Below are 24,346 nucleotides of genomic sequence, written 5' to 3'. Positions count from 1 at the left end.
TTTGTGGTTACCATAAGTCATAAAATACATCAATGGAAAATTTAACTATTTGCAGGCATGTTGTCTTACCTGTGACATAGTTCTGATTAGTTGCTCCAACTCATCACTGGAGCTGGAGGATTTCCCATTAATCTGAGGAGTAACGGATCTCACAGATGCTTCTAGCACATTAGCCGGGCTGCCATTCTGCTGAGCCAATAAATAGGATTCGTTATGTGGCAAGGAACCCACACTAGCACCATGGTGGGGAAGCTGTGGGAACTCGCCAGCCGAAAGTATGGATGGTGCGACATTTACCTGAAGATGATTCACAACATTATAGAATTTTAGTCTTACAGTGTGGCAAAACAATAATTATGGATAAACCACATCATGATTAACAGATCTTCTTGCCATGACAAAAAGAACACAAAAATTATCTTAGATTTTTTTTAAAAATGACACACTTTTTCCTCATACACACAGTATGTTAATTGATATATCAAGCTGTGAACCATAAAAATATGAGTAAAAAGTCATGGAAACAGTTTGCAAGCATCATCTGTATGCTATATAAAATGTATGTGTTCCTTTTAGTGTAAACAGACAGAACTGTTCTAGCACTGTGGTAATTCAGGACAAATTTGAACAGAGCTGTCATCACCATAAAGAGAGTCTTTTAAAACCAACTTAACCCTGTTTAAAAAAAATCTGGATTTATCTTAGGGAGAGAAACCTCACTGATGATGACAGAATTAGAAGTCTCACTGAGAGTTCATGGGTCTGGTCTTTTGTGTCACCATATGGTAAGACTGTCACTCTCTATTAACCTCTCCGTCAGCTCAAGGATTTAATTTAAAACTAACGGATGATGTGTCTAAATCCCCTAGACTACTTTGAAAATCTTTCAGCCCTAGTTTATATTTCTACTATCTGCCCTGAGAAAAAGGCTTGTGCATCATGCTGCCCCTAGAGCACACCGGAGAATAAACTAACTCAGAGGATCACAATCCTTTCCCTGCTTGCCCTTGGCCAGTAGCAGATTACTTTTTTTTTTTTAATGCACAAGTAGAGCTGTGCTGACTAGCACTTTGAAGGCAGGGTGTCAAGACTCTGTTCCTCACTCTTGCCTGTCCACGCACAGAAGCTCTGGAACACCTGCTCTCCCTCCTGCACTGTGGCTAGTAATTATGGACTTATTTGCTGTTTACAACAGCAAACACTGTACCAGAATGCTTGCATCATGGCCTATAATGCCAAAGAAAAAAATAGATAAAACAACAGATTGAAGTTTTCCTTCTTTATCTTTAAAGTTGTCCTCAAAGTTTCAAATATCAATAGAAAATCTCAAAATTCCTGGGGGTATTTTTAAAATCATTTTCTTAACCTTAATCTTATTCTATCAACTCCAATATCACTGCCCTAACTACTGTACTTACACTGGGTAATGAAATTAATCAAATCATCTTACTATTATTTCTGCCATTCTATAATCATTATTGTGTTCCGTCACTTATCTCCTTCCTCAGCTTTAAACTTTCACATTACCTGCAAGTGCCACCCTGGTAAACATCCTCCAACATATTCAAATACAGCAGAAGAGTATTTCATTCTATTCATTCTCATTTCAAGGAAAATGTAGACTGAACACACTCTCAGACTGTGAAGTAGTATCCTAAGGTTAATGGTGCAGTCTCTTTGCTTGAGTTATTTAGAAGTGGACAGGACTGGACAGAGCACTTAAAAATATACTGTAGGACACAATCCTGCATTGACAGGAAGATGGGCAAGAATGCCTGACAGACATAAGGGCTGAAAATTGCCTATGATTCTATGACTCTTCTTTCTGTCACAAAATGTTAACTCTGTTCATATTTCATTTTCTCTGTTAATGATGAATCATCTGATTCTTTTCTACTCCTTAGAACACGGGCTGAGCCAGAAGGTCTCTGAGTGTTTTTTGGAGCAGAGCAGAGGCAGGACTAAGGGGGGCCCTGCTATGCCCTGTTACAATCCCTAATTCAGACATCTGTATCCCTGATTGCACCCTCAAGTCAGAAATTTAACCTTCTAAAGGGCCCATAATTATGTGCAGAAAACGTATGTCCAAAATTATTTGCCTGTGCAATTTACACCCACGCAACTGGAGGCCAGGATTTAAAAATCTGGTCCTTGAAATCTAAATTCTTGGAATCTAAATTCAAAACCCAATCCTTGCTCACTGCCAAATATAGTATAATGACATGAAGGGATGACCTGCTCCCTATTGTGCAGCTAACATAATCCGATTAAGTGATATAACTTGATAGTTTAGTAAACATTTTATTTGCTCTATATCCCCCTCTGTATGCTCCATCTTCAAATATCAATAACGGTCATGTTTCTTAACATAATACATTTTAAAGAGCCTGATTCTCATTTACAATAAGGCCATTTTACACACTCATAATCACGTAAAGCACCCTTAAAGCAGGTGTAATAATTCACTCCATTACAGCCCCTTTACACTCCAAGAGCAGTGTGAAGTGGCCCGAGTGTAAATGAGAATCACACCCAAAAAGTTTTAGATGTGCAACTTGAGGTCACAACACATGGACCCAAACCTGCAAACGCCAACAGGCACCATGCAGAACTGTTAATAGAATTGTGCGTTATAATTGTTTTACTTATGAAAACAATCAAATAGAAGCGTATGAAATATTGTCTCCTTAGACTTGTATTTGGGGGCCATTATTCTTCACTTAATATCAGAATGCCAAGGTGTCTCTTACACTGCACATAGTTGGCAGGGACCCTCCCTCCCACGGGAGATTTTAGCCTGCGCATATGGAGTAGGGGAAATGCTGTCTTAGTGCCCCCATTTTCCCCTTTCCCTGATACTCCACGGAAGTCTGACCAGTCTGTGTGGTTCTCAAATCACCCCCTTTGATGGGATGTGTAAAATCACCTTCCAAAACAAAGTCAGAAAAGCACAGAAAGGCTGAAAATAATGCTGATGAAGAGACAAATTTTGGACCACCTGAACAAAGCTAAATAGAGATGTCTTAGTAGAAGATCATCCTATAGGTGAGGAAGAATAGTATACTACCTTCCTAACATGCAGAGCACCAGCACAGCTGGCTGCAGCCATGCAACTACTATGCCCCTTTACCGTCATCCCTGACCAGCAAATCCCTGTAGTCGTAGTCCCACTGGCCTCATCCCTGCCCTCTCACCATGCTCTTTAGGAACAGCTGCCTCTGAAAAGTGCTCTCAATCTCACATGGGGAATGGATTGCCTCTGAACAGCCTCTCTGCAGCCTGTCTCCCCACAAAGAGCGACAGCAATGCTTGTGCTGCATCTAGAACTTTCCATATCTGTTAGATGTACCAGCATCCCAGCTGGAGTGAACCACAGTGACTCCCCGGGTCTGACCTTTTTAAGAACAGCAGCTCTTCTACATCATGGTATTGTTTCTCCTCCTTGTTATGGAATAAATCACTTACTTTGCTGGAAGGGCAAGGAGCTCAGTAAGGAAAAAAAAATCCTTTACTGTGTCCAAAAATGAAAAGCACAGGGTGAGAAAATCTTCTCCTATGTATGAATTTACAGCAGGAATACTGACATGCCCCTTGCATACACTATACGAAAAGACTAAAATCATAGACGCTCTTAAATCTACACTCACAGGAAGACTTCTTTTCTTAAAAAATCTTTCAGCAAAACACTGACTACAGCACAGCTATGATGCATTATTGAATACTAGCTCTTCTACTGTCATTGATGGTGGCACTCCACTTTAATGATCTTTATCTTTCAATCTAATTAAAGAAATTAGTTGAATGTTCAATGGGGATTAGCTTAATGTGAGAAGACTATGTCAGACAAAGTGGCTTCTGACTCCTGATCACAACTTGGGTGGAAAAAAAAAAAAAAGGTTGGAAAAGTAAAGTTTTTCACATATATTCAAAACGTAATCTCTCTCTCTCATACACACACTTAAACAATGGGTTTTTTAAAGTATTGATACTATGCAAAGCCATTTTGCTATATGGTAGCTGTCCCTTGGTATATGATATGAGTTCTTCCCCTGCAGGATGTTAACACCCAGGGGAACTGCAAACAAGTAAGGTCATGACCATACTCCCTTTCTCTATGGCTAAATAGGAAGGGGATCCTGATTTTTTGTTTGTTTTTTTTTGTTTGGTAAGGGTCACAGTATAGAAACGGTTGAGAACCACTGGTGAACACTACTCTTAGTCACACAGACAGAGGTCATTCCCGGGTGACATTAAACCACAAATGGAAGTCCTACAAAAATGAAGCTTTTGTGGTTATAAGAAATATTTTTCACAACATATAAATTGCACTGCTTGGCAGTAATAAAACCATTATAACTCCATCATAAAGTAGCTTTATAGCCCTGTGATTATGTAAGTACTGTAAGAAGGAATATTACTTTGTTCTATAATTTGGCTTATGCTAATTTGCCTTGATTGGCTTTCCTTTACTGTATGTAACATCTGCAATATTGACATAATTTGGCATTAGACAAAAAGAAAATTCACTGATACCACACAGTGTGATAAAACTTATGTTACAGTTGCATAGTTAGACTCTCAATGCAATCAAATACTACTTTCATTTGGTTGTTCAAAATGTTTTTAATAAAAAAAATCCTATTCCAGTCATATCTTTGGTACATCAGCATTTAAAGAAACAAATCAGCATTTTTAGGTCTCTCAAAATTAGTTTGTTTAAAACTTAAGTGTTTGTGTGTGTCAGGCTCAGCAGGTGTCACTCCAAGACCACACAGACCTCAATACAGTATTTAATCTGGTATTTGTGTCTCCTAAAATAATCAAGATGGTTGTAAGCACGCATAATAATCATAAAGGGTCCAATCATCCTGAAAATCTTGAAGTGAGAGGCTAACTCTGCAAAGTTCTCTTTGTAATGTTTTCTCTTCATTTTTTTCTGTAGGGGGTTACAGAGCACTCAAAAATAAAAAAATAAAAAGGCCTTTGGGCTGGCCCCAAATCCCACCACCACCCACACAGCTCTTTAAAAATGAACATGCCATTCAATGGAGGGGAGCAGTATTACCTACATAGCAGCCTTAATTTTTAGTGTTAGCTCTGAATCCCTGGAGTCCCGTCCCACCAACCCCAATCCCCAGCAGCACAGTTCCAAAAGAGCCACGCTGACTGCCCTTGCCACTAATATCTCACTGAGTCACATGGAGAGTTTTTAGGTCAGAGTAAATTTGGTTTTACAAGCATGTGGAATATTTTGGATCACATAACAGACTCCAGGACCAAGTCACTACTGTAGTGGAAAGACAACAAAACAATAACTGCGAGTGCTTTTTTTGTGTAATACTTTGCAGAGATTTCATTTGCTCATCACATGATCTTTCATAGGCAAAAAAAAAAAAAAAATAGTTTCCCGGTGCCTGTGTTTAATTTCTTTGCTGTATAGACTTTGCAGCTCTGAGCACCTGACCACTGTGGACAAGCTAGCATATGTCTGCATTGCAGGGGTTATTTTTCCATTCCTGTATCCTATGTAAAATGGCCATAATTCCAAGGGAGAAAAATCTGAGGAATGCAGTCCAGCCAAGGAAGGGATTTTTCTCATTAGCAGTGCCTTGAGCTCTTAAGATGGGGGGAGGAGAGGATGCACAGAGTGAAAGACAGAAAGGAGAAGAGAGGATTGCCATTGCTGGGTGATTAATATGTTTAGAATATTTTTACATGGTGAAAAAATTAAATCAAATTATTTAAAACTTGAGAAGTTCAACAAACCACAAGGCAGAATTTCTATTTGTCTTTTCTGTCGCTCCCTTATCTTCAAACACCGAGCTTGCTCTGTAGCATCAGAAAGCAAACATTCAGTAAAGAGAGAGGCTGCTGGGTTGGGGAGGGGGGGGAGAATCCTGGTTGCTTTAGTACACTTATATGCAAATGAGTGCTGAAGGCATGATGTTACTAGGAACTGAACTGAATCCGTGCTTTTTCTTAGTGGGAGAAAGTATTTTTCCTATTCCATCTCCTAACTCTGCATTGTAAGAATCTCAAAATAACCCACAAAAAATTGTTTATTTCAATTAAAATATGTATAGGGCATCTAAGCAACATACTAAAAGGCAGTGCACAACATCAACACCAAAATAAACAAACCAGCAGACCAAAACCAAATGGTCTAGAGCAGTGGTCCCCAACCTTTCTGTTGCAATAGCATATTCATGTTCACAGAAAAGTGTGGCGGGCACTGGATGACCAGCCGCCGAAATGCCGCTGAGAAGCAGCGTCATCAAGAAGCGTCAGTGCCGAAATGCCATCTGATGTAAATCGGAGTAGTTCCGTGGAAATAAATCGTGCTATAGCAGCTAAGGATCTGTCCCTAATTCTATAATAATTTAGCATGACTGTATCCTTTTCCTTCTTTTTTGAGTGGTGGCAGTAGTCAGCCTTCTGACAACTTTCCACATGTTGTCATCACTTTCCTACAGTACAGAGCAATAAGCTACAGGCAAACAGCTAGAAACATCTATACATATACATGAGCTTCAGGACTTGAGCCAAAGTCTTCTGAAGTCAATGGGAATCTTTCCATTGATTTTAATGGGCTTTGGATCAGCCCTTCAATTTTAGTTAATTTTACTGTTCAACATGCATTTTGTTAATTTATCACAAGCAGCAATCAGATAAACATAAGCTTTTGCAACATTTTATCTTTTCTCTTCTCCCCAAGATACTATTGTCCTACCTGATCTCTCAACTGGTGGACAGAAGTCTGAAGGTTCAGGATCTGGTTGAAGAGAGGGCTCTGCAGCACTGATTTTAGCAAGCTCAACTTCTCCTCGTTTGCTAAGTCACCTCGTTCCCGCAGTTTCACCTGCAGGCGCTCCACTGCCTGCAGGGCCCGATGTGTATCTGCAATGATATTCGTTGCCAGTCAGCAGTAGCTCACAAAAGCTCACATGCAGCTAGCAAAGACTATATAAACAATATCACTTTCTCACCAGCTAAAATTAGAGATGGGTGATATTTTACAAATTTTAACATTAAGTGAAAAATATTGAACATTAAAAAACAATTTGAAAAAAGACCAATTCTGCCCTCAATTATGTGGGTGCAATTCCCATGGACATCAATGGAAGGGCAGAAGCCAATAGTAGTGGCACATGTCCATGCAGAATTGGATCTTATATGTGAAAAATTGTTCATGTAAATTTAGGTGCAGGAATCACAGCTGGTGAGCTTTCAAGCAACTGTTGTAACACAAACACCGTTAAGTAGAGATATTGTGGATTTTTTTGTTTTAAATTTTCACAAAAGATGTACATGATTTTCCATCTAGCTCTATTATTAAATATGAAACTGAAACAAACAATGCTAATAATTAGCTCATCAGGAATAATGAACATAACCTAGAAAACACGTGCACTTCAAAATACATGCATGAACACAAGAATCCAAACATCATCAGACATTTCTATGTACAGTAGCTATGTTTGATACAATGTAGCTCAATTATCTTATACAGTAATGTCTTAAGTTCACATCTATCACATAAACCTAGTCTGGCCACAAACATATAGTGGTAACATAAAACCTCACCTATTGCTTCCAGCATGTTTTCCACTGCTCAGTTTCTATCCCAAAATTGCAAATAGCAGCTAATATACGTCCCTAAAAATAACAGAAGTAGAAAAAAGTTATCACATTAAGAGAATTTTAAGAATCAAATCTTAAAACACTGAAGTTCTTGAAAAACAATTAACACAACCACTCTTCCAACAATTAAAATAAGCTAGCAGCTGATTATATTCCAAAAGTCACTTTTGAACCGGAAAACTAAGAATGGAAACTATTTTTAGGATTATTCATAACGTTTCTAAATTTCCATAACAATGGTGTTTTTGCCTACTGATGTGCTAGGTGTAGTGTACTATTTTAACCAGAAGCTGTAAATTTAGTTTCCAAGTGACAATGTACAAAACTCGATGGCTTTGTTTGCATGAGCACATGTGACATACTTCCTGCAATATCAATTTGAATGTGTTACATGAACAATTTGTGTTTTGGAGTTTTGAGTTCCAACTGTCAGAATCCATGGTTTTGCATCAAAACAAAGCAAAACTATGAGTTTCAAAGGAATATGTGCAATCAGTATCTTCATTTATTATTTACACAGCATCAAAAATCTGATAGCACTTCATAGTCAAGAGGTTGCAATCTAAACTGACAATGTACAAACAAAGGATGGAAGACAGGATAGAACAAAAAAAAACCCAAAGGGATGAAAAGATAAACACTAGTATGTATCTTGTTAACTCCATGAATATTGTGTACTAATACTGAATATGTGCTGGTGTAAAGGTCTTTATCAGCACAACTTGGAGATGTCTCAGTTACTCATGAGTAGTGAAGCTATGCATGTCATCCAAAATTACTTCCATTAAAACAGGGGTCGGCAACCTCTGGCACGCGACTCGACAGGGTAAGCACCCTGGCAGGCCAGGCCAGATTGTTTACCTGCCGCATCAGCAGGTTCGGCCGATCGTGGCTCCCACTGGCTGCAGTTCGCCGTCCCAGGCCAATGGGGGAGGTGGCCAGCACATCCCTCAGCCCGCGCTGCTTCCCACAGCCCCCATTGGCCTAGGACAGCGAACCACAGCAAGTGGGAGCCGTCATCGGCCAAACCTGCCGACGTGGCAGGTAAACAAACTGGTCCGGCCGCCAGGGTGCTTACCCCGGCGAGCCGCATGCCAGAGGTTGCCAACCCCTGCATTAAAACCTTTATACAACAATATACCAGCACGTATTTTGTATGTGTGATATATTTTACAGACCATTTTGCAAATGTTTTAGAAAGATTTAAAAATTATGATTGGGTCTATTTTTTTTTTAAATCCATCCACCTGAAAAGTCAGGAGCTTCACTTACCATGAAGTCAACTGTACAAGATCTCAAAAGGAGCCACACAAAAAATTCATAAAATTACCTTACCTAGATTTTTTTAAAATAGAAAAGCTATGTTTAAAATGTAATACCTTGCAGCCCTGCAGGACTAGAATAGAATAACTCCCATCTCAAGCTCTACAGTACCAAGAGACATTGGATTGTAAATTTGTTTAAATTTGTTAGTCTCTAAGGTGCCCCAAGTACTCCTGGTCTTTTTGCAGATACAGACTAACACGGCTGCTACTCTGAAATCTGTCATTGGATTTTAAATCCATCACTGGTCCAGGATTGAATTTTGCCATCTTGGCTCTCAAACAGATGCAATTTTATTTGCATCAAGATTTGGGTGGAGAGGGGTGAGGAATTCCATATGGGGAGGAAACATTTCTTTGATATTTTCATTTAATTAAGAAAATGGTGCCTTTCTGAAGTTGCTCAAAAGTCTGGAGCATTTGGGTGCCGGAAAGATGGATTAGTGGGCTGAGTGCAGGCAAGTGCATGATAAAATGTATCTATCACATGGATGAAGCAACAATGAGTCCTGTGGCACCTTAAAGACTAACAGATGTATTGGAGCATAAGCTTTCGTGGGTGAATACCCATTTTGTCAGATGCATGCACTATTCACCCACGAAAGCTTATGCTCCAATACATTTGTTAGTCTTTAAGGTGCCACAGGACTCATTGTTGCTTTTTACAAATCCAGACTAACACAGCTACCCCTCTGATACTTATCACATGAATATTACCCCCATATCTGTAAAAATATTATGTTCCTATGTTATATATATCCAATATATTGCATCCTAACTTAAATCTGGTTAACACATCAAAGTGCAAAGAACTGCGGTCTACAGGTGTTTAGAAGAAGTGTATTGTCAAGGAGACCAGAGAGGTGGGAGACATGGTGGACCTGGTCATTTAAGAATTCTGTGTGGTGGGGCATAGATGAAGGCATGGGGGTAGGTACAGGAGAACAACTCCACAGGGCAATTAATCATGCAGTTTGTGAAGAATGTAAGGGGAATCCCTCCCTACATAGAAACTGAGAAAAGATCTACCTGCCCAGATTCATTTGAACAAGTCATGAACAATGAAGAGTGGCTGATAAACATGGACTGTGTTTTGAGTTAGCAGAAAAACCCAAAGTCTCGTGGGTTTAAATACAGTTTATGTGCAAACATTTCTTTAGTTCCAGCAAGTCTGAATATTTCACACCATTTTATTTTTGGATGCTTTCACTGATTCACAGTTGGAATTGTCTTTTTCATGGCAATTCATCACTTCAGATCAAGCTTGTTATTCAGATTCTCCAAGTGTTTGAATGAAAAGTAACCTTATCACATGACACACACTACACTGACACACAGAGCAGTAACAGACACTACAAGCTCTAATGAATTTGTTCTCTCATTTCATCTGGCATAGTCCATGCTCACACATGCCTATCAAATCTCAAGAAGCCTAAAACTGAAGGAGGCCATGGTTTCCCTGGATCAGCTTCCATAATATTACATACCAAGTGGACAGATGAGGTGGTTTTACATATTGAAGAGGGACTGGCTTCCCCAAATTAGTCTGTCCAGTATTCCTGCCAGATACGCAAATACCTAAATTTATCAAATCAAATCCTTTATTCAAAGCCCATATTTGGGCTTAGAGAGGTTTCTATAATTTGATGGACGAGTCTGCAGTTCTCTCGCCATTGTAATCCATTCATACCAATTATGTTTCCTTCAAGCCCAGCCAGGCCCCATTTTGAAAACAAATAGGGAGTAAGTCCCCATTCCTCATCTGCAGCCAAAGAGCACATAGCATAGCTCAGGAGGGACATGAAAAGGTGTCCACAACCCTAAAGCTCCTGTACACTAGAACAGTCCATGAACATGTAAGGTTGCTCAGAATGACTCGTTGCCAGGAGCTGATCCAGCAGCAATAAATTCTGCCTAAATTGGAGTGACCCTGATGTGAGTGAATTCTCTTCCAGACAGAACAGAAAGTATTGATGAGTGAGAGGTGGAGGAATTGGTATGGGAGCAGTCCTGTAATTTTACATGGTGAAGGATGAGTATGTTAATGGGTTAGAAGCAGATTGTTCTTTATAGGCGTATTGATACGTGAAACTGATACATACAAGATAAGAAGCTTGTCTGGGTTTTATTTATTCGGGATGGTGTGTGTGTGGGGGGGGGAGATAGATTCTCAGTGGCTTTCACTACTATGCCTTGGCCAGGCTCTGTATTTAACCATATAAACACCATGAGCAGTTACAACAAAAGCTCTTGGCTCATTTAAAAAAAAAACTTTTATTTTAAGAGTTTCCTGGTATTTTACTCTCTGCTCATTGGGACAAATTCTACCTTCAGATATGGAGGCATAGCTGAATTACACCTGTATATATGAGGGCAGGATTCAGTGTATTCTTTGTATTACACTCTTAGAAAACTGAAAATAAAGTGCATTTACTTTTTGATCTTCTCATTTTCAATATGGCTACTCTGATTAGTTATTTGTATTAAAGTTACACCTAGAGGCCCCAATCCAGCTTTTTTACAGACACATCTGATTAGGGCATGGACTGTGTTTTAAAGAGTTTACTATCTTAACTTGACGTTAATTCTACTACTCTGTTTCTATTAGGGCTGAAGTCATCATTTCTAACAACCATTCTATGCACTGGCTTCATCAGTACTGTAATGCCTATGCTAATATGCACAACTGGTGTTCCCCAAGGGTCAGTCCTAGGACCAATCCTATTCAATTTATTCATAAATGATCTGGAGAAAGGGGTAAACAGTGAGGTGGCAAAGTTTGCAGATGATACTAAACTGCTCAAGATAGTTAAAACCAAAGCACACTGTGAAGAACTTCAAAAAGATCTCACAAAACTAAGTGATTGGGCAACAAAATGGCAAATGAAATTTAATGTGGAAAAATGTAAAGTAATGCACATTGAAAAAAATAACCCCAACTATACATACAATATGATGGGGGCTAATTTAGCTACAACGAGTCAGGAAAAAGATCTTGGAGTCATCGTGGATAGTTCTCTGAAGATGTCCATGCAGTGTGCAGAGGCGGTCAAAAAAGCAAACAGGATGTTAGGAATCATTAAAAAGGGGATAGAGAATAAGACTGAGAATATATTATTGCCCTTATATAAATCCATGGTACGCCCACATCTCGAATACTGCGTACAGATGTGGTCTCCTCACCTCAAAAAAGATATACTGGCACTAGAAAAGGTTCAGAAAAGGGCAACTAAAATGATTAGGGATTTGGAGAGGGTCCCAAGTGAGGAAAGATAAAAGAGGCTAGGACTCTTCAGCTTGGAAAAGAGGAGACCAAGGGGGGATATGATAGAGGTATATAAAATCATGAGTGATGTGGAGAAAGTGGATAAGGAAAAGTTATTTATTTATTCCCATAGTACAAGAACTAGGGGTCACCAAATGAAATTAATAGGCAGCAGGTTTAAAACAAATATAAGGAAGTTCTTCTTCACGCAGCACAGTCAACTTGTGGAACTCCTTACCTGAGGAGGTTGTGAAGGCTAGGACTATTACAGCATTTAAAAGAGAACTGGATAAATTCATGGTGGTTAAGTCCATTAATGGCTATTAGCCAGGATGGGTAAGGAATGGTGTCCCTAGCGTCTGTTTGTCAGAGGATGGAGATGGATGGCAGGAGAGAGATCACTTGATCATTGCCTGTTAGGTTCACTCCCTCTGGGGCACCTGGCATTGTCCACTGTTGGTAGCCAGATACTGGGCTAGATGGACCTTTGGTCTGACCTGGTACGGCCGTTCTTATGTTCTTAACTATAGCAATGTTAATTGGACACCTCTCATTCCTGACTGCTGCCCCCCTCCGGGACCCCTGCCCCATCCAACCACTGCTTCTCCCTGTCCCCTGATCACCTCTGGAACCCCTGCCCCTGACTGCCCCCCGCCGCCCCATCAACCCCCCCTCTCATTCCTGACTGCCCCCTGGGAACCCCTGCCCCCATTCAACCCCTGTTGCCCGCCCTCTGACCGCCTTGACCATCACCCCGAACTCCCCTCCCCTCTATCCAACTACCCCCACTCCCTCCCCCATTACCGCACTGCCTGGAGCACTGGTGGCTGGCGGTGCTACAGCTGCGTTGCCTAGAGCAGCAGGACAGGCAGCCGCGCCGCCTCGATGGAGCCAGCCACCACGCAGCACAGAGCACCGGGTCAGGCTGCGGCTCTGCAGCTGCGCTGCCTGGCAAGAGTTCACAGTCCCACTGCCCAGAGCACTGCACCGGCAACGGGGCGAGCTGAGGCTGCGGGGCAGGGGGAACAGCAGAGGAGGGGCTGGGGGCTAGCCTCCCAGGGCAGGAGCTCAGGGGCCTGGCAGGAGAGTCCCACGGGCCGGATGTGGCCCCCAGGCTGTAGTTTGCCCACCTCTGGTCTAGATTCCCTCAATAACTGGAAAGAGAAGTGAAACTGCCCTCTGTTATCATTGTACAAGCTAATAAAAAGTGAACTGCACATTTAAAATGTTATAATTTAAGCAATGATTTAATAATCATTAAGTTATCCTTTAAGCAATAGAGGCAATAATTATCATCATGATTATTTAAATATGAGGGTAAATTCACACCAGGGTTTATGATGGCACAGGCTACAGGGAGGACAAGGAGGTGGCAAAAGAGGCAGCACCTTTTCCCTTCTGCTGGGGAAGGTCAACAGGGGACCAAAGCAGCAACAAAATGTAGGTGATACTGACTAGAAAGAGGCTTGGTGAGGGCAGACTCAGTGCCTCCCATCCACCAATCTCCTAGAGCGGTTACCTCCTACACCCTAGACATAAAAGCTAAAGCTGGACCCCCTAGAATAATCTCAATGGGAGGCAGCAGCAGCAATGCACTTGCTCTCCTCTGGGTTGAATCCTCCTTTGTTGGAGCAGAATGTAAGTTACACCCTCTTATTTCAACTTTAGGGCCAATTTTGCTGAGCAATTAGCAAGAAGTGTTCAACATGTCGCAGCTTTGAACTCTGAGTGCCCGATCCTGCACCACTGACATCAACGGGAGCAGGAGTATGGCCTTCTTGAATCTAGCTGTGAGCTTTATGTTGACGGTACCGCTTTAACTACAGCAGTGAAATCATTTAACTCAACCATAAAAAGCTTCACCAAAAAGAAAAACTGGCCCACATCTAATGATTTCTTTTATATTTGATCATATAATTTCCATGAGAGTGCTTCATCCTGCCTCATTGATTGATACTCCATCTAGTATTTCACAAATCCTTTTTAAGATAAATACCTTGGAAACTAATGCTTATAGCGCTGGATTAGCAAACACGCAATGTCAAAAATAGAAAGCACCATAATAGGCTTTATCCTACAGCCATTACTGTACTGGTAGCGTTTTCAGAATACAACAGAAATGCCTATATTGACTGATATCCAGGCCCAAATGTTGGCTATAAGGCTTAGAGACTAAGCAGAAATCTGCTTCAATTAAACAAAAAGAATATTCAGGACACACATTTTATATATACTAAGGCCAACATTTTAAAATGTTCGATCTACATTTACACTTTAATTTGGCCTGCTTAGCACGCCTTTTTTCCATCTTTGTCCTGTCTCCCTCCGGCCCCCCGTTGTCTGGCTGCCACTCAGAGGCCATCGTGGTGGTGTTGTCAGTGGCACTGAGTACAAACTGCAACCCCCAAGTAGGGAATGCTACTATCTACTGCCAAGTCCCCCTGCCACTTCAGCTTGCAATCCCCAAAGGTAAGCTTGTTGTCACCTAGCCTCACTGCACCACTGGCTGCAACGCCGAGCAGGAGGCAAACATTGAACTCTGGGCTCTCACATGGCATACAAATGTTGTTTTGTTTTGATCATGTTATTTTGTTTCTAAGGTATATAGGTAGGTTAATTTGGGCAATGGATAAAGAAAAACCCACTTTTCTGGAAGAACCCTGCTATATTCTTACTTTCACCTCCATGGAGAATCATGGCTATGCTACTGCCTGAAGTGCTTTCCTAGGAGCGCCTACAAAAGTTGAGTGAAACAGACAAGAATTGCATGGACTGCATCACTATCACTGTGATATGCACAAATCACAACCTTCTGCTGGTGGTGCTTGGAGAGACTGGGAATGGGAATGGATAAATGGGGAGGTGCAGAGACAAGGAGGTAAGAAGAAACATAGGAGCGATATACAGAGTTTTACTGACAGGACATCCATGTTCCAGACTGAGATTAACCACGTTCCCTCAGCCAGTAGAGTCTAGAGCACACCCTTCTGCATGATGGGAGGAGGACTGATTTAATACAAGCAAAAGCAATTTGCACTGAGGATTTAATATAAGCAAAAGCAATTTGCACTTTTCTACACAGTTCATGAACCAAGCACATTTCCCTTGACTAAAACGTATGTAATTGACAGGCCCACGAAGCCTGAAATCTAAATTTTAAAAGTTACACCAATAAAAGAGGATTTTGAGACCCTTAAAGTAAAAATGCAATCAAGTATTTAAAAAACAGACAGTTCACAAACCACTGTAGGTCATATTAAGACTGTAAATAATTCAGTATGAAAAACTTTATTCCCAATCTCTGTAAATTTTGTATGAACCAAGATGAAAAAAGATGCACAACATATAATAAATACATTGAACATATTAATTATGACAGTGAATAAAAACATTTTTACTTTAGCTAAAAGTCATGTTAAATATTTTTGAGGGATGGATGAAAAAGAATTTGAACATTGAAATTAGCTTCTAGATTTAGTTTATTTTTGTAAGTTTTATTTTGTTAACACTTTTGTATAAATCATATTGCTGTTTAATTGGAACTTAGCACAACACTGTATGATGAAGTTATCTATACACCTGTTCTTAATATTACAATCTGTTCTGTGATAAGACACAAGTACATTCAAGTATTCTATTTACTAACACATAATTTTTAATTAAGTATATTTTTAGTATGATTCAAAATTTTAAACATGTTTAAGGGTTTTTTTTCCTACTGACAAATGCACCTGATTCCATTTACAGTATTCAGAATTATTTTAACTATTATTAACTGCAGGCAGCATTATAAAATGGAAATCTATTAGGAGAACTGAATTTTTCATAAGGAAGTTATGTTATATTTTGGTAAACTATTTTTTTAAAATAGCATTTATATGAAATGTAAACTTGTATTATGTGGATGGAATAACTGTACATATCTGTGTCACTTCAATCAATTATAAAGCTAACCACAAGTTGTAAAACAAGGCAAGCTTTTCAACAAATATACTTTGGGAATTAGTATTTCAAATCCAAACATGTTTACGCTCTTAAACATTTATAAATTGAACCATTTACTCTAAGACTCCTAAAACTTCTACATATTTTACAGGATATTGGATAGTTCCCAGCACAGTAAGCAACAGTTCAAAAAAAGGTCTCTCAAAGATTCAGTGTTTTTCTTACAACTGAAGGACATGAAAATATAAAACAATGTCTTCTGTACTAAAAGACTATTAAATTCAGCATATTTTTATGTCATATTAGAATATGTAACAGGTTTCTTCTGACTATGCTAATATTTTCAATGGAAAGACCTGCTCCAAATAACAATGAGAATTCCATCAATTTAGCACCTTAATTCTTTTTGGGTCACTTATTTCTCAACTACCAGCCAAAACAGCCCCAAAGTTTCTTTCCAAGATAATAGAGGGCATATATTTACACATTAATGTATAGACAGATGTAGAAAAGGAACAAAATTAAATATTACAATATGATCTCAGTAGGAGTCCCAATGAGTGAAATAAAAATATCATTGCCATTAATATTAAATTAATGAGATCATATTCATTAAAAATGGTAGCCTGCTGACTTCAGTAGGATGCTAGTAAAAGTCACTTAAGCAGCTGATTTATTCGACCCTTGTGAATTTCACAGAAATCATAATCTATTGGGTAAGTACTGTATTTTCTATTTTACTTTTTTGAAGCATGGATTGGATGATCCTGAAAGCCTTCAGATGGTTTTAAATCTGATGATTAAAATGTGGCCTGTGTGCGAGGAGATTTATTCTACAATAAAATATTCAAACTGGTCTATAAATTGATAAGCTGTAAAAAGTTTCATTAAACTGTGTTCTGTGGATTTCAAAGACACACAAAGAAAAAAAAATAAGGCGTATGTACTAGCATTAAAGCAAAGCTTTTTCTTGTTTTCTTGTGCTGGTATCAATTAGATGGCCTAGGGCAGATTTTATCCCAAAGCAGGAAGAATGTATTCAGACAAAAATCTACTCAATAGTAGGCTGGAGTGTAAGGTTCTGGGAGCATATTCATAAAAGCCAGTGACAAAAGTAACTGATTATAGGCACATTTCTCTGCTAGCGAAAAGGAAAAGCATTAGCATGGTACCAAAATGGATAATCAGCAAGGGAAAAAAATCAATTTAGGAAGACCAGAGTAGCTGTGGATGCATGTTTTCTCTCTCTAAATAAAACTGGGATGCTGAAAGAAAAGAAATAAACTCTTCAAAAATATCTTTCTATGATATTTATTATTTATCTGACCATGTCTGGGCTATTATATAAATAAGTCATTTTCATTATATAAACTACTTCAGTATGCATTTTGTACCATTCCTCCATACAAAAATAAGCATGGCAGCTATAGCAACTTAACATCAACTACCCCAGACAGCTATAAAATAAAAATGATGGTCACACACACTGGATATCTAATTCTCCAAATAAATAATATTTTAACACTAACAGAATATGTCTGTACTGTTAGAATTATTTCATAATTTTATTTTCTTAGGCACATTAAACTAAAACACTACAAATGGCATAGTTTTCTCTATCTTGCTAACGAAGACATCCAAGGTTTTTTTCTCTTAAGTGACTGACACTTTTTCCCAGTTTCCCTTCACATAAATTGTTGGCTAATCAGGAAAGTTTTCAGGAGATATAATATGCCAACTCAGACATTTAATGACAAATACATTAATGTTGAAGCTAAATAGGAAGTGGAAGCTCATTTTCTTAAATACATTATTCGTTTAAACAAACATTTAAAAACTACACTACGTTTTCTCTGCTATATTGTACCCATTCTTGTTTTCAAATGCAAAGCAAATCATTATTCTAAAGTAACATTCTCCCACTTTTTCTCTCTTTTAGTTTTGATTCCCCCAGCCCCCCGACAAGTTGTCCATTTGAGAAGTGAGTGAGATAGTAATGCAACGGGTCTTGTCCTGCTAAAAATTAAATCAATGGACATTTTGCCGCTGATTTCAATGGGAGCAGGATTGGACCCTTACAGATACTACTTAGATAGCAATATCTCCAGGGCAGGGGCTGTCTTTTTGTTCTGTTTGTACAGCATCTAGCACGTTGGGGTCCTGGTCCATGACTAAGGACCCCAGGTAATATAAATAAATAATAATAATAGACCCTAATTAGCAATCAGTGCTCAAGCCAAACTTCATAGAAGGGGTTGCTATTCTTCTCCCTCACGTTCCTCTTACTTTATAAGAAATCCCAGCAAAACTAACATTTTCTTTTCAACAGGCAGCGGGTGATATGGGCCAAACATCATTAGTGCAGTATGAGGTATTATTTTTAAAACTGGAGGGGAAATACATTACAACACCAGTCAGAAACTAATGCATCCATCTCATTAAATGTAAATATGAAATAGAGGACAAACAACGTTACCTTTCCCTCAAAAGGTATTATAGTTTATTCCACACCTATGTAATTAGTTTCATCTTCTCAAGGGTTTAAAAGCATATACCAATAAGTAAACATAATAAATAAAATAAAATTATCCAGACACAAGGCCAAATTCTATCCTCTGATACCTTGCACAATTCCCACTGGGTAAACATGACTATCTGAGGGCAGAATTTGGCCCTTGTTTGTATTCTGCTGGAAAAATGTCTAAATATGTTGATTAAAAGAAATATTTTTTCAAAATCAGAATTCCTGAAATTCCAGTGAAATTGTGAACAGGGAGTCATTATGATTTCCCAACACCAAATGTAGTTTATTTATCACAAGACAGGCTACACATAGTTCTGCATTCTTATTAGTAGCTGCATCAAGTTCTTCAACTTCAGCTTTCATGGAGTCTCCCATAGAAACATTCTGCCTGCAGGCACTAATCTGGGGACAAGGAGGTGGAGAGGGGTTTTCTTTTTTAGTCAAATGGTTCAAAGACAAATAATCACAAGAAGTTGGGGAAGGATTTGATTGTCCCTAGGTTCATACACTCCCTACAACTCAAAGCAAAAGGTTTTCCAGATTCACCACACATGCAGTTCTTCTTCCCAGCAGACCTAGAGCACCTTGCAAATTCTGTAGGACTGATGGTGTGGACGGAGGATGCTCCTCATAACCTGCATTCTCATCTTCTATCTACTCCAGGCAATTAGGCGTGCAACACGTTCGTGGCCACCCTTAAACTGGAGCTCAGACTTTATCATGTTGAATGGGGGGGGCGCTGACTAACACAAGATTGTTTGCAAAACACCAAATTAAAAATATGGTTTGTGCGCGCAGAGCCCACAAGGCGAGCTGGGGGCCCCTCCGGTCAGCTCGGAGGGGTTACAAGATGCCCACGCCAGAAGCTACTTGCAATACCCAGCGGAGATGTGGCTTTTGTTTACAGCAGGAGCCCTCCTGGCCCAGGCCGGCCATGGAGCAGCAGTGACCAGTATCCACTCGCCGCCTCCAGGGACGCGCCCTTACGAGCGGAGCCAAGTAAATATCCGCGGTAGAGCATCATTCCCAAATCCCCCCCCCCCCCCCCCGCGCGCGCGTGCCGACAGCCCCGGGTCTAGCGGACGCCAGCCGGCGAGCGTGCCCCGCGGCGGCCGCCTGGCCCGGGCGCTGCACGCCAGCCACCCGCACTACAGCGCAAGAAAGAAGCAACAGGCTCAGCCCACCACCCCCACCAGCAGCGGCGGCGGCGGCTTCCCCTGCTCCGCGCATAGGCCTTGTGGCGCCCTCCGCTCCGCCTAGCAAAACCCCGGGGCCACGACCCCAGCCCGCTCCCCGCACAGGAAAACTTCACCGGGGGTGGGGGGGGGGCTATGGGTCAATCCCCTCTTCGGGGCGAGGGGGGAACACGCCCGACCCCCCCCCATCCTTTTACACTGACACCGGGGGGGGGGGGGGCAGAGAGACCCGGGGCGTCTCCCGAGGCGCCCGCAGAACGTTCCCCGGGCGGAGCGAGCGCGGCCTCCGGGGCAGCCCCCGGGCTCGCCGCCGCCGCCGCCCCGCCGCTCGCAGCTTACCCGGCTTGCTGCTCCGGGCACCCCGCAGCCGAGCCGGGGGAGGGGGGGAGACCACTGGCCGCCCTTGTTTGCTGGCTCTGCAGCCCGTCCTGCCCCCCCGCCCCCGAGTAACGGCCCTGAGAGGAGGTGCAGGATACACACGCAGAGGCTACCGTGAAACTTAATCCTGCCCAACCATCAGGCGGCTAGACGGCGAGCCGCCCCCTCCCCCTTCCCTCCCAGCTACCAGACGCTGTTAAGCCGAGCCCCGCAGAAGTGGGAGTAGGAACCGGCTGCAAAGGAGGAACCATGACAACAGCAGCCAGCAACAGGAGGGGCCCCACTTGCTGCGTCTGCCCTGCCAGCTGAGGGAAGAGGCAGCGGGGGGGCTCGGAGCTGCTCTGCTCGGGAGCACATTTGCAAAGTGGCGGCCTCCGCATTCGCATGCCACAAGCATGTCTTCTTGGGGGGAGGGAAGGGCTGGCTCCTGTAACACATCACACACACACACATACACAACGGTACCTCACATGTGCAAGCAGTTAGTGGAGACAGCCTGCAGAGAGCTGTGCTCATCCAGGACGCTGCGTAGTGCCGTGCCGCTGGAGGTTGCAAATTCAGGCCCCGATCCCGCAAACACAGGATTACTCCAGTCAATAAAGTAATACACGCGGTTTTGCGCAGGATTGGGGCGCTAGTGGCCTTTTAAAAACTCGGTCCAAACTGCTCTGCCCCACACGGCTTTTAAGAGTTATTCCCTGTAGCTGTTTAGCTAGTTCTCTTTCCACTCTAATTTTAAAGGGACATCAACTTGCAATCCAATCATTTTGTAGAAGTTATTTGTTGTTTCAGATACTAGACCTGGCCGTGAGCTGCTTCCTCTCCTGCCAGTTACTGTGGTTTTGCGGTCACATTTCCCTTTTTTTTTTAAATGTTTTTTCCTTCCCCTCACTGTGAATAAAGCACAGAAAATGACTGTGTGCACATGGGAACATTGCAAGTGACTATACCAAGTGCTATAAAATATACAAAGGAAATTGAAAAAAAAATAGACAAAATAGCACCAGTGATTGTTTCCCCTACTTCCCTTGAGAAACTGTTCCACCATCAAATAGGTTTGATCACTAGTACATTTGGGTCTAATCTTGTCTCTCTTCTTCAGACAACACTTTTATGAATTCAGGAAAGACAGCATAAATAACCCCTCCCCGACTTGTATGCTACAGTTTTCTTATTACTGTTTTCTAAAATTGACTGAATGGGAAGAGATTTTTCTTACAGAGGAAAAAAAATGGGAGGGAGATAGATGTATTATACTGTACAATGTAAATAAGGGAACCAAGCATCCTGCTGTTTGTTCAGGGAAAGGGATATTTTGTTCAGGGTTTGAACAGAGAAGAGAAGAAGAGAGAAAACTTCTTTAAATATTTTTTGTTATTAAATAGGATTGTAGGGCTAAAAGAAAGGGGAGGTGTTGGGGGGGGGATTTAAGCTTTTATTTGAATTTGAAATAATATCCAAAAAAATACAGATGGAGGTTACTGTGCACCCTTCACATGTATATACACAAATATCCCTAGAGTAAAATACAACAAGTAAGTGGAATAAGAGCAACGACAGTGCAATTTATTTTCAGCACAAAAAGGAATGCTAATGCTTTTTTTCTTATGTTTGCTGAGCATTTTGCTTCCTATCTGATGTACTTTTTTATTTAGTAACTATCAGTAGGGTCATTATTTTCCTTTATATTGCCAAGAAATCGCCTCTTGTTCCCTGTTTACTCAGGCAGACCTGTTGTGATAGCATCCTTAGTACCAGAAAGAAGGCAGGCTCGCCCTGCTGAATATGTCATGTTGCAGTTGACTGGGGCCTGGTACCTTGTGTTGATTTGCTTGTTTTTGTTTTGATTTGGTTTACTTTGTCAAAATGTAACTGAATTGTAAACATTGCCACATTAGGTCAATAAAAGACACCATTGTGTTCTTCATCTCAAATACGGTAAAAAACATTGTCCTTTAGCTAAATGGGATTGTACTGGACTATATCTGAACAGAGATCCTACAAATACAGCCATGGTATTAAACTCAAACATTTACAACCTGGAAGGTTCTACTTTGTCTTTCAGTCCATCATGTTCTGGTTTGTCCACTGATTTGTTTAATTAAATAGCAGGGTTATATGTCACAGTGACAGTTCTGTACTATACTGGGCTACTATAAGTTCCCCAGTAATTCTGAAGTTTGCACACACTTTTTTTGTACCAGCCCAAAATTTAAAAAGTAAATTACAGCTTGTTTGCTTGTATAATTACTATCCGTAAAATTACTCACATAAAATAACCTGCAGAAGAATAGAAACACAGGACCAGACTATGTGTGTTAGTGACTGCTCCATACTGGCGCAGTGAAAGAGTTGCAAAGTACCTGTGGCCAGGATGCACTGTGCCTTGTGAAGCAGAATGCTTCCTGGAGCTCTTTTGACACCCACTGTGCCATCACTTATAGGATGCAGCATGCACTCCCCTCTGGAGTACCCTGCTCCACTGATCAGTAGGCAGAATGGGGGTAGGGACACCACCTCCATAGGAAATTTGGAGTCACTTGCAGCCCAGGTGGTGCTAACTGAGAATGGTACTTGTGCTCTGGGGAATGTAGTTGTCCTTGCACAGAAATTAAGGGGTAACGACCCCAAATTAAGCAGGGCCAGAAGTCTTAGGTCTCTTAGTCTCATCAGGTAAATGCCAAAATCCTTCAGACAATATTACAAATTAAATCAGTGGAAGTCTGGGTGTTCAGGCCTTTGGACACTTTATTTTGGAACATAGCTGATGGGTGGAGACTTTTTTGTTTTTAACTCTTAGCCTAGGAATTTTTTTCCCCATTAGGAACCCTTGTTAATTCATTGCAAATATGAGATGTGGTGGCACATGCTATATTATGTTGTGTAGCAAAGCTTAGGGGTTAACAACAAGAGAGGGTTTAAAAAAAAAGTTTTCAGCAGAAAAGAAAGAATTAACAAGTTGGGAAAGTGGAAGAAGCCAGGCCCATGCTGGAAGGGCACACAGGTGGAATGGAGGAATCCCACCCTCAGCTAGGGCATACCTTCTAACTGATATAAAGGAGGCTGACGCTTCTTCATACACTGATGACATCACTCCTGGGAATGTTAAAGTTGACAGAAAAATAGGAGTTAGATCATTAGGACAGACAGTTGGGAATGTGGTGACCATGAGAACCAGTTAGTGACCTCTGCATGCGAATTCAGGTGATTCGAAGATGGTTGGTAGATACAGTAGTACAAGTAGAATTCATTACAATTCATTCAGTATGCTGCACCAGCTAAAGGGGGGGGGTACGTGACCTCCTCACATGACTCCTCATGCCCTGCATTCTCCCCTTCCCCTCCCCATGATCCATCCCATGTTACCGGGGTGAGAGGGGCTTTGTCGTCCTCCCGCTCCACTGGAGACTTCTGAACTGCAGGGCTCTCCCGGGAACCACAGCAGTGAAAGGAGCAGAATGTGGTGCCACCGGGCAGACCTGCTGGCAGCTCCTCCTGCGTGGCTGTATCACCCTCAGCCCTGTTCTCTTGGGGGGGCTGCTGTACAAACCCCAGACAGGAGATGCAACTGTGTCAGCCACGCTGGAAGAGCTGCCAGCATGGGACCGCCCAATGGCCCCATGTTCAACTCCTCCTGTGTCTGTAAATATCTTACTGGTATGGCATACAGGACTGCCCTACTTGCACCACTAGGTAGATTCTACATCGTTTTCATTGGAGGAAAAGATGTGAACTACTCAGACACTTTATAATGTTTTAAATTATCAACTCAGGAAAGCAATCTGAGTTCATTGTAAACAGCTCAATTAAGGTCTCTGGTCAATGTGCAGCTTTGGTTAAAAAAAAAGAAAACATGCTGTTAGGAGGATGAGACTTTGGTTGGGGGTAGATTATCCCACATCTGCCTACGGTGGAATTCTGGTACTCTCCTCTGACGCTGCTGGTGCTGGCATCTGTTGGAGACAGGATATTGGACTGAGTGGACCACAGATATCATACAATATGTCAATTCCTGTGTTCCTAGGGGATGCAATTAGAGCTTGTTTTTTTATCTAGATCCAAGTGACTTGAAGTG

The 24,346-nt window shown here is 41.2% G+C and overlaps 1 protein-coding gene across 24 annotated transcripts in view; it reads right to left on the bottom strand.

The window, feature by feature from the left end:
* MPDZ (multiple PDZ domain crumbs cell polarity complex component) overlaps window positions 1-20,911 on the bottom strand; it is a 129,238-nt gene extending 108,327 nt beyond the window's left edge. For 12 of the 24 annotated variants that reach the window (XR_005600213.1, XM_039543664.1, XM_039543674.1 and 9 more), the window contains exons 1-4: window positions 20,737-20,910; window positions 7,585-7,656; window positions 6,731-6,897; window positions 70-297 (exon numbers count right to left, since the gene is read on the bottom strand). Coding sequence is in view for 23 of the 24 variants with exons in the window: in XM_039543664.1 (XP_039399598.1) it covers window positions 70-297; window positions 6,731-6,897; window positions 7,585-7,600 (411 nt within the window). In the remaining variant the exon portion in view is untranslated. The other 12 variants (XM_039543678.1, XM_039543680.1, XM_039543681.1 and 9 more) reach the window with 8 other exon arrangements.
* Between the last annotated feature and the right edge of the window lie 3,435 nt (window positions 20,912-24,346).

The sequence above is a fragment of the Mauremys reevesii genome, linkage group 6 (genome assembly GCF_016161935.1).
Source record: "Mauremys reevesii isolate NIE-2019 linkage group 6, ASM1616193v1, whole genome shotgun sequence".
NCBI lineage: Eukaryota > Metazoa > Chordata > Testudines > Geoemydidae > Mauremys > Mauremys reevesii.
This window is presented reverse-complemented; position numbering and strand designations above follow the sequence as displayed.